This window comes from Aegilops tauschii, chromosome 7 (assembly GCF_002575655.3).
Source record: "Aegilops tauschii subsp. strangulata cultivar AL8/78 chromosome 7, Aet v6.0, whole genome shotgun sequence".
NCBI lineage: Eukaryota > Viridiplantae > Streptophyta > Magnoliopsida > Poales > Poaceae > Aegilops > Aegilops tauschii.
In genome coordinates this window covers 559200074-559211999 of record NC_053041.3, presented here as the reverse complement: position 1 = coordinate 559211999, position 11926 = coordinate 559200074, and the positions used below count along the sequence as shown (strand labels likewise).

At 41.1% G+C, this 11926-nt stretch overlaps 1 protein-coding gene across 1 annotated transcript; it reads left to right on the top strand.

Annotated features, from left to right (window-relative positions):
- Window positions 1-381: 381 nt before the first annotated feature.
- Window positions 382-1391, top strand: LOC109773512 (uncharacterized). Its single transcript, XM_020332203.3, has 2 exons — window positions 382-763; window positions 858-1391. The coding sequence occupies exons 1-2, from the start codon at window positions 404-406 to the stop codon at window positions 1155-1157; spliced, it is 660 nt and encodes a 219-aa protein (XP_020187792.2). The 5' UTR covers window positions 382-403; the 3' UTR covers window positions 1158-1391.
- Window positions 1392-11926: the final 10535 nt, after the last annotated feature.

Here is an 11926-nt window from a genome sequence, read left to right as displayed (position 1 = left end):
ACCTCTCGCGCAGCGCCGGATCCCCTTCTCCTTTCTCTCGCAGCGACCAAGCAGTTCTGTGTGTTGAAGTATTTTTTCTTTTCTTCGGGTGGGTTAGTGACCGGGTGGATCGACCACATGCCTTCAAAAAAGTCCCCAAAGTAGCGGCCCATTAGGACAGTCGGCCCAGGTCGCGGTACATTGTGGCTGAAACGAAGATCTGACGGTCAGAAACTTTTTAAACGCATAATCTAACAGCCGAAAATGCTGATGTCGTGAGACAGCTCGGTTTAAGCTCAGTTAAAAGCCTAAAAAAACCTAAAAGATTAAGATTTGGACGATATAAAACATCAGACAACCCCCCCGCCCTGTCCTCTCCCGTGTCCAAATCCCCCAGCGCCGCCACTCCCACAGTGCCTCAGAAATGCCGAACTCGCAAAAGCGGAAGGCCACCGGCGCACCGGCGCCGCGGCGCTGCCCGCCGCCCCGCATGGAGTACCGCGCGCGGTCCGACGAGGCATGGTACGGCGCGCGCGTGGTAGTGCAGGACGGCTGGCTGCGCGTCATGTTCGAGAATTTCCCCGAGGATGCGGACGAGTGGTACAATCCAGGGGCTGACCTCTCATCCCCGGGCGACGTGGACGCGCTCCGCGCCAGGTTCCGCCGGGCGTGCCCCGCCCTCGATGATGCCCACTGTGGCGATCTCCGCCCGGGCGACCAGCTCTGCCTCGCCTGCGATATGCACGGCGGCGAGATCAAATACTACGACGCCGTCCTCGAGGCCGTACGTCTCCGCGTCGCGCCCTACCCAGTGCATTCGCCAGACACATATAGTATGTTGTAGGAGTAGTAATAATTGGCGCCGACCAAATATGCAGGTAGAGAAGGCACCTCACGGCACCGTGGACGGCGAGGAGCGCTGCGCGTGCCGTTTCACGGTGTGCTGGACGGAGGGGCCGCGCCGCGGTTGCTCGGACAAGGTGGGCGTCGAGGTGGTATACTGCGTGCTGGAGTCACCGATCCAAGATCCGGTGCTGACCGAGTTCCTGGACGATGTGAGAAACCGGTTCGGCGACGACCAAGAGGAGGCGACGGCGGTGTCTCAGCAGGCAGCCCCGAGCGGCGAGGAGGAAATTGCGCTGGTGTCCAGCCTCACGAGTCACGAACTCCTCGAGTAGCTTGTCTTATTCTTTTTAACGAAGGTATATCCCCCTGAATTCATCAATCAAATAATTGCTTACAAGATTGAGGCTGTTTGGATTGGAGCCCTCGACTGCCCATCCAAAAAAATTGGTTCATTGACCGAGCCCGGGCTTTCTCGCTGATGGTCACTAATTATGTGGTGCGCCAAAGCCCGTCTCAGTTCCTTTAGTTCAATTCTAACTAGTGAAGATCCTCAAAAAAAATAAAAATCTAACGGGCCGGCTTTAAAATCCAATATTAGTGTGCTATATCGTGCTATAGCATGCTACTTCCTTTGTCTGAAATTACTTGTCAGAAAAATGAATATATATATCTAGACGTATTTTAATTCTAGATAAATTCATTTTCATCCATGTCTGTGACAAATAATTTCAGATGGGTAAGGGAGTATATCGCACTATAGCATGCTATTAACGAGATACTATACATTCATTTATATAGTGATCTATTGCTCAGCATGCTATAACGCAATTCTAAGCCAAAGTGTGGGCGAGTTGTCGAGGAAAAATTGTTTGCCAATTATTTGGCTCGTCTTATGGTTGCGAAGAGCGCTGGCTGACACATGGATGGAGATCCTAGTGGTAGCCATGGCCCCGTTTCTAGAGGAGAGATCGTGCCTGGTTGCAGACAAGTATATATATGCCTCTCCCCAGCATCTTTCTGCCCAATTCCTGACCTAGAAATGAGTCTTCCCCATTCTGGGTGACGTCTCCAACTCCCAAACTTAGGGTTTCACCCATCTTTGCCTGGTGAGAACGAAAGGTTAGAGGTGATCCACATTTGTTTACCGAAGTAGTTGCCTCCTCGTCTCGTCCTCCTACTTTTCTTCTCTCTGGCCCAGTTGTTATTTGGGTTCTAGCTGCAAGAGAGGCAACTGCCAAGATGGTTTTGGTGTTGGGCGACAGGATCACGATGCTGGCAGGTCCGACTATGGTCACGACCACTATATGTGGTAGTGTGATGAAAATTGGGGAATTTGGAATCTCTTCTTCGAACAGAGACACCAGATCTAGTGGCGCCAAGCATGCTGGGATGCGGCCGCAAACAATCAGCCCCCTCTGGCCGCTAGGGGGAGCGGTGGGCGCACAACATGCAGCTGCCTGCGAGTGTGGGTCACACCATCGATACTCGATAACAACCTGAGCCGATGCTGGCGATTCCTCAAGGGCACGAGCATCCGGACCCTACAAATCTTAAAGACATGAAATTTAAACAACAAGAGTGAGAGGGGGGCTCCATCTACATTCGTAGCACTCTGAAAATAAGAACCAACGGTGTTATTCAACCTGACAGTCAAATTACCATTTTAAGAGCACACTTCTAATCTAGTCACACCACACAAGATTAAAACCCCACTCAAATGGCAATCCGAAAGGAAATCTTAGTTGACCTTGTCGTAGGCCTTTTAAAAGTCCAATTTAAGAACAATATCAACTTTTTCCAAATGTGACGTGATGATGGATCTCATTTAGAGTTAAGATAACATCTATGATATTTCTGAGTTTTTTTTACGAAAGCATTCTGGTGCTTACTAATCAACTTATCACCAACGGGATCTACTCAAATATCTAGTACTTTAGTAATCCACGTGTAAAGGCATTTAAGCAAGCAAATAATTCTAAATTGTTGAATTCTACTAGCCCTCAAGATTTTAGGCAACAAAGTTATAATACCATAATTAAGCATGTGGGCATCCAAGGTCCGACTATGAAATAATGGAATAGGGCCATGACATAATGTTGCACCGCACCCCACAGTTTTGAAAAAAAAACAAATAAATATATTGTCATACCCAGGTGCCCTATTGGCATCCATGGAAATAAGGTTTATTTCATTTCTTCCACATAGAAAGTTCTAATAAACATTCATTATCCATGCGCGTCACTTCTTGTCCCCCATCATACTAAGTACCTGGGAATAAATTGAGAAGGTATCTAGGAGCTGAATGAAATAAATCATATTACTATTGAGTAGCATGAATTAGCTAGGAGATTTTCAGTACCCTCAATACACACATCACTTACAATTAAGAAGTGTATGGTATTTTTTTCCTTCTTTTTCGGCCATTAGCAATTTTATGAAAATATGAGGTATTTTGATCCCTTCCAGAAACCACCTTTAGTGTCATTGTTGCAACCAACTGATTTCTTCATTGGCGAGATTGAGTTCCACCATAATGTCAGGTCTTCTATAATACAAGTCGGAAGGGAGAGAGCTTAATGCCAAAAGGTCGTGTAACTCAGGGAGGTCTCCCCTAAGATTTTATTTACTCTTTTTAGAATGCCCAAATTGACTGGCCCCATAAGTTAAAATATTGTTTAAACCTTTAATTTTTATACATATGGTCTTCAGAGAAAATTCTCTTATTCCAAACTTTATCCACTAGGGGGAGAAATTCAACATTTTTATCATCGTGTGATCAAACCTGAATTCTGTAGTTTCAGGGGGTATAGACACCTCACCACTAGAGGAAAGTAACAAAAAGGTGGGGGTCTGATAAATCTCTAACTAATTTCCTTAAATTAACAATGAGAAAATAACTTCCCATCTACAAATATAAGGAATCTTTTAAGTTTTTCTAAGGTGTGGTGTTTATGTTTATTAGTCCAAGTGTACTAGCCCCATTAATATGAAACTCTCTTAGACGAACAACATGAATGATAGATTTAAAGACATCTATAGCATGAGTGGTGCAATATTTTATTTTTCTCCTCACAATGCCTAAGAATATTAAAATCACCAGAACAAAATAAGGGATATCCATATTACACTAATATAAGCAACGGGTTCTATCGGGAATTCCTCTTTATGCTCTTGACGAGCTGCCTCATACTATATATTCAACAACATCCGAAAGACACATTTTCAAAATATATTTACCACAATGACAAGGAACAATTTCTGGGTTATCTTTCCGAACACCACACATTATCCTTCCAACTTTCCTATAGAACGAATACATTCCCAAGAGAATATGTCATAAGGATCGTACTTCCTACAGAAACTAGGAATATAACTTTTCTTCACAGTTTCCTCAAGAGCATGGAACTCCAGGAACTATAATTTATTAAATCAGAGTGGCAGGAATCCATTCTCTTCCTCCCTACCTCCCAACAATTCCAAACTATACCTTCATTTATAGTTGTTAGGATGATTTACCTAGATCTCCAAGGAGGATGGCAGACTTACAGTTTTTATTTAGAGGGGCTACTTTTTTACTCCTAATCATCGGTTTAGAAACAACAACAATAACTTTCATGTATCTCTCTTTTTTATCTAACAGAAGTAAGGGATTCTTCATCAATAGTAGTGCCAGGCATCTATTCTATGTCAATAGGAGTATCCTCCCCTTTCTAATAAAAAATGTGTAAAGTAGCAACATCAACAACATGTATGTGTCCATGCACATTCTAGATTTTCCATGTTCTCTGGGAATATCAACAAAAGTAAAATCATGATCAGTGATAATCACACCACATTTAGAAGCCCTAGGCATCAAATCTTTGTTGGATAAGGAACCAAAGGAGTTAGATTCAGGATTAATAGGACTACCATCCAGATTCCTCTTCCTTGTCAAAGAAACAACTCTTGCTTCCATGTTCTCTATGTTATTCTACACATATTTTTGACTAATTCTCATATTAGCTTCAAGGTGAGGGGAGGAGCAGGAATCACATATTCCACCTAATCAGGCAGAGTTGCTAGGGGACTGGACCACATGTGTACCATCAATCTTTAAATGACACGCTTCATTGTCCTCCACCTCCACCACCTAGGGGTGTTAGTGACCACCTCCGCCACCTAGGGTTGTTAGTGACCACCTCCACATTCCACCCAAAGACAACAGAGATGGTAGGTGTATTGCATGCTACGTCTTGAACAAGTTTTTTCAAGTTCGCATTGCTAACTTACACATCACTAGTAGAGGAGACCATCCTATTACACTAAAGAGAAACAAAATTTATCATTCCCCTTATATTCTCCTCACTTTCACTTTCAACTTGTTATGATTTTTCCTGAATAGTTTTTCCTATACTTGTCATTAGGAGTAGAATGACTACATCCAGCAAATTGTTCTCAAGTGGTATCATGAGTTTTGGGCTATTCATATGATGGAATAGCTTCATCATTTTTCTCACTCACATTAATAGGATCTTTATGAGTATTTCTCACCAGCACCTCATCAACCTCAAACCAAACAATGGAAGTGTTTATCTAGCACACCTTCTGCAATGGGAGCAATCCCATCAACATCTCTGCATCCAATCATATCCCTAACAGACTCGGGGCAAGTTAATGTATATAAATCAATCACCAAGGTTACACCAACAAGGGAGCCCCCATAAGCCACACTTCTCTCATTTCTTTTGTCCAAAGATATATCACCAAGATGAACCCAAGCAATGTTCAAGATTACTTTGGAGCCGACAATTCAACCCAAGTAGATAATTTCACTATAGCACCCCAGGTTTTGAATGTCATACGATCATCATAAAATACATTTTCTACCTCCCTGGCATTAGAGAGCCACATCATATACTAATCAAGACCAATTGTCCTAGCGATACAACGCCAGCCCATTCCCAAGTAGAAAAATAAAGCTTATAGTTTGCCTAACTGAAGCATTACCCTCAACCACACAGTGATAACAATATTGTTTGAACAATCTTTAGCTTGCTTAGTAGTACATGAACCCTGTATATAATACAACCCTTGCCCTTAGCCTAGAATCCACACATAGGCACTTCTCAGTGCATATCAAAGCTAGGTCTCTCATCTTTGCGCTTATCTCACAAAATGCTTGAGGGCAATGAACAGGAAAGTGACCAGGAGAGTTGTAGATATGACAAACCTCATGGCGGTATATTGTATCACCAAAAAATGATTACCAATGCATAAAAATGATATGCTTGTGGGTTTAGATCCTAATCTTATTGACAAAGGGGCGGTTGTACTTCATTATGTTGATGAAATGGTGATATGCAATGAACACGGCCTTCATAAATTTCTAAATGCTAAGCTTATTCTCCATCTTATTGAACTTGTGCATGTCTTAAAATTTTATTTCCAATTTCTTTTAAAAAATTGCATTAAGGGGTGACGAGGTGGTGTCCTCATATGCGGACTTGTTCAATTTGCCAGATTGGACATTTTCCTATAATGTACCTAGGGATGCTTGTTAGTTACTATTCACTTAAGAAACTGGATGCATGGATTGGTAATTAACATGTTGTCCATGGGAGGGAGGCACATTCTACTAAATTCTTTATTTTCTAGCATTTCCTACTATCACATGTCCATGTTTCTAATGAATAAAACATATGTGGAAAAGCTAGATAAACACATAAGGCTACTTTTTTGGCAATGGTGCAATAATAAGAAAAGATACTATCAGGTCAAATGGTCCATGATATGTAGACCTAAGAAAAAATGGGCCTGGGTGTTAATGATCTCATGAAAATGAACATTCATCTTCTTGTTAAATGGTGGTGTAAATTAGAAAAGCATAGTGGCCTCTAACAGGATGTGGTTAAAGCCAAATACCTTACAAAGAAAATTTCTGATTTCCATAGTTGGAAGGCCTTGCTCAAAGTTCAAGACTTATATGTGGTAGGGAGGATAAGGAATTTTAATTTAGGTGATTTGGCTAGAGATTGGAAAGATTCTCTATATAAGAAGCCTCCCATGTGTGATAGATTCCATGAATGATTTAACATCTGTAATTTTCCTGATTTCACTATTAAGGAATGTAGCTTGGATAGTGAATCTACCTTTTTTAGAAGGATATTTCCCCTGTTCTCAATAAAAGAATGGAAGGATGTTAACCTAACATTGGAGATTTCCTCAAATCTAGGGCTTGGGATGATGTTTATTACACTTTTGCCAAGAAATATCTTTTCAATACAAAATCTATTTATGAGATGCTCGAGATGCATCTGAATGGGGGACATTATAGATGGACATCAAAAGCTAAATACATTTGAATATTCAAATCTTTTTATGGCCGTTATTTCAAAATGTTGTCTTCACTAGAAATTTATTGAAAATGAATAAATTGGAGTGGTAATCCTAGTTATTCATTCTCTAATGAGTATCACTCAGCTCTTCACTTATTCTTCCTGTGACCTAGGACTAGAGTGCTTTGTTTCATCATAGGATATGTATTTTTAATAGAGTTATGCCCTAATAATTTTTTTCGTATTATTCTTGGTGCTTCTCTTTTCTACCAAATGGTGATCATGTTTCATGGTTGGTCATGCCATGGTTGTTTGGGCCATGTTGAATCATCATAATAAGGCAGTCTTTGAGGCAAAGATCCTAGAGACTCCTTTTAAGATTTTGTTGGTGCTTGTGCTTATCTATTATATTGGGTAGGTATTAAAAACTTGAGTGGATGGATGCTTTAAAGCAAGGTGTTGGGTAACTCAAGGATAATGATGTGACTATGATGAAGATATGTGTGATGGTGCATGATGCTCAAGCGGCGACTAGAACTGATCTGGAAGTCTGGGTGCTTCTTTTGTTGGAGATGCTTTGCTAGTGCTTTATATAACTCCGGTTTCTCATTTGGCTGTGATATCAGTCTATAAGACTTATGGATTGGAGGTGCACATTTTCTTAAGAAATTATATTTCCTAGTTCCAAGTATTAATAAATTAGTAGGGTACTTAGTCTTACCACACAGAACTTCAACATCTCTAACAATTCCCACAGATGAAATACTAGACCTTTATGCTAGTTTAATAGTCAAAATCTATTTCTTCTATAGAACAAGGTGAGATATCTCCGGTAATTTCTTGACAACCAGTAAAAGGAATAGCGCTTATGCTAGCTCCAATATCACAGAACCCATGATAACAATGAGTACTGATCTTAGCAAAAATAACAGGCACACTAACATCATTAGGATGACTTTTATCGTTAACAATTTTAGTTGCTTCTTTGCAAAACTGAATAACAAGCCCATCCACATCATCGGTAAACAAATCTTTAATCGTAGCTATTTGAGGTTTGTGTACTTTTATAGGTTACTATAGTTACCATAGAATTTTGTTTAATTCTAACATAGACTAAACACATGGGTGGCAATGGCGATGCCTCCCAACAAATCATTAGCAGCAAACATATCCGTAGTTGATCAAAGTAGCAGATGAGAATAAAAATAGCAATCATATTAAATGTTTATCTTACCAATTCCACTTACCAAGAGTGCTACACTCCCCGGCAATGGTGTCATAAAGAGTGTTGATAACCCACAAGTGTATTGGATCTACCGTAGTCCTTTTTATAAATAAGAGTGTCATATCCAACGAGGAGTAGAAGGAATTGCTTTGTGAAAAGTAGAGAGATTCATTGAAAATCTGTACAGAGTGTTTGACGGTTTGGTTGAAAGCAAGATCATTTGAGAGAAAATAAATATTAATAAAGGTGGAGCAAGTGGCACAATCCTTAGTTATGCTAAGGACAAGCCGTTTTTTACTTGTAGGTATGAAGGTGTGCACGAGGACACCCAGGAGTTTGGTCAAGTTACTTTCATCAAGATTCAATGAGTTACCATTCATTAATTTGATTGTTTGTTACGCGGTGAAACCTATGATAATTAAAGTGATGTTCTTACTTGAACAAACAACCTATTTATGATTATACTCCCTTTGCAAGCATCCGCAAATACAAGAGAGTAATTAAGATAGCATTTAACCATAGCAATAAATCCTAGGGTTCCATCACCCCTCATGCAACAGTTCATAAACCTAGTTGTAGTAATATATCACTCCGGCCACCCAACCATGAACAAACTAGTCACATGATGCTCTTCTCTGGGTGCGTAAAGGTGAAGTGGTGTGTAGTCAACATTCACACAACACCACAAGAGAATTACACAACACAATATAAATTATTGAACTAGATTCAACTTCACAAGATTACAATAACATGATTTATCCCATGTCCTGAAGAACTTAAGAGATTACTCACAACACATCATATGTATCATGATTACCGGAGATATATGTATCTTTCACCGATAAAACTTCTAAGCATCAACCATAAGGAGTAATCACCACCAGAAACAAATCTTAGCAAGGGGTCTAAGAAGAATGTTCATAGAACAGAGAGATGGGGTGGAGTTGATGAAGATGTCGATGGAGATGATGATCCAATGATGATTGGAGTGTTTGTGATGACGATGGCTTCAAGTTACCCCTCCTGGAGGGATGGATCTCCGACGAGCCCGACCCCTGGCCTATATAACAAACCAAGGGTCCTAGGGTTATAGGATTAGGTAGGCTATGTCGGTGGAAGTAGAGTCCTCCATGGCTCCGATATCCTTTGATTATACTCCAAGTCTTCCGGAATCTTCATGTATTTCATCATGGGCTGCTCAAAGTGGCCCACGATGGAACCGACTTAGGGGTCCTCAGCCTTGCCCACCTGGCCGGGAACCGATGTGGTGCGAGATCCCTTAGTCGGGAGAACATCATTGCACACCCAGATTACATAACATAAAATATGGAAGTAAACAACAAATCAATGCTAAAAAATAAAGTAGGGTAAAAACAAGTGAGAGTAAATACCTATTACGGAAGTAAAGTAATATTAGGAAAATTCTTATCAATGTACCAATGACATGCGACATTGCCACAGAGGTTCAACACACCTGTAATCAGCCACAAAGATAAAACATAAGCCACGAGGACAAGAAGTACCGACAGAGGCCGATGGTACACGAAACAGGCACATAAACTGTGAAATGGAGGACCACTACCTTTTAACATATTGGGTAGCATGCTCACAGAGACCACAATGACAACATCCTTCTAACTTCCGGTAAGCACATCATCAATTGGAAATTCATTTGCATGATTGCCCCAAAGAACAAGCCTAATCTCAGATCATCTGCATTTAATAACAAAGGCTATAGTCCAACATGGCATGAAGAAACATGTCATGGCAACGCAGGCTAAAAATCCACCATAGATTAGTAAGGAGAACCATCATGGTGTTAGAAGGCCACTCCCGATGATACGAGTAAATGGGCACCACGTCTGAAACAACAGTTATCTTGCAAATCACATCTAAAGCAAGCAAAAACATAAAACTACGCGAGGGAAAAACCAAGAAAAGTACAAAAACAACACAGAGAACTCAAGGAACAACAAATAAAATGGGGAGCAATGCTTGCAGGCATAAGAATCTCTACAAACGTAGATAGACTATACGTGCAAGATGGGAAATCATCCTCTAGACCGGAATGCACAGTAGCTGTGCTAAGCCCTGTAAATTGCATCATATTACAAAGGAAATTTTTATGGAGGAAAACCTTTGCCTTAACCAGCACGTACTTCAACCGTTCAGCTACCTCGGGAGAGACTTGTGCATACATATGATTCCCCTGGAAACAGAGTACATAAACGAGAAGTCAAGATAATAGATGGTGCAAGAGTATGGAGGTCAGACATATGTGAGGGCAATACAAAACGCAATATCAGGCCAACTTCCTGATAAAGCACGACCAAGTCGGTATGCATAATACGACCTTCATTCGTACCCCTGCGGAAGTGTCACATGCGTGAAATCAAGACACAGATAGTCTAGTTCTTTTCCTTGTCATTCATTTATGAAAGCAAGCTAACTGCACCAGACATCTACAACGGGAGAATTAACCGCTGAGCAAAATACAAACAATGCTCATCCCATAAACAAATCTAAGCTCTTTGGAAGCCAAGCAACCATCGTAAAAGATATGCCCGGTCATTTCTGAATGGTCATCACATATCACATTTAGCAGGCAATCACAGAGGAACCGAGGCAAAAAGCTATGAAAGTGCCATCCTTGTGAAAGACAGACAAATATATAAATAGCACCCCGAAAATATAGAACCAACCATAAGAACCGTCGGAACAATTTTCTCCACAAAACTAGTAATCATGTGTTTATAACAATGAACGTGCATCAGCCAGACGAGCGTCCATCACATAGCATGAAACTGCAGCAAGAACAAATGACAAGCAAAAGGAAACATAACCAGAAGAGAAAAGAAAAACAAGCCTGGCAGAAGAAAGAAAGAGGAAGCGGAAAAAGAACTAATGGTGCCACATGTCGTAAATCCGACTAGTGAATGTAAAAAAACTACGCTGCATACAACAAAGAGCCCGTGTAAAATTCTATACCAACTCAGCCAATGTATTTTTTCGAGAGTACGCCAAGAGCGTACCATAGATTTATAGAATATAGAGAATAATGTATAAGAGATTGAACTTGATGAAGGTAACCACAACTCGGTTCACCTCACATCCACCACCCCTACAATACAAAACTCAATTACTCACGCGCTAGTAGAGCTCCACTGCGGCCTAATTGTGCCCATAGATTGAGCTCCTAGAAGATCTTGTCTACCGTGTCGTCCTCATTGTCAACTGTCGATCTACCGAAGACCCTACCATTACGTTGTTTCCATAAGCTCCAACAAATCAGCATTACAAGGGCGTCAAATCCTTTCCAGTGCACTTTTTGAACCCTCTTACACGTGTTCGACCACCATTCCTTAAGTGTTCTATCCATCGAGGGCATCAGCTCCTGACCAATCCCCACTTTGCCGAAGCATTGGTGTCGGACTTGTCGTGCGAAAATGCATTGCAGCAGAATATGGTCTACCGTGTCTTCCTCTTGGTCACAAAGGAAGCGCGCCGAAGTCTAAGCTAGAAAATCGTGTCTCATCCTCCTATCTGATGTCCAGAGTCTATA

Coding starts and splice junctions, on each gene's coding strand:
- LOC109773512 (XM_020332203.3), top strand. CDS start 404: ATGCCGAACTCGCAAAAGCGGAAGGCCACCGGCGCACCGGCGCCGCGG. Junction 764..857: donor ACGACGCCGTCCTCGAGGCC/GTACGTCTCCGC, acceptor CCAAATATGCAG/GTAGAGAAGGCACCTCACGG.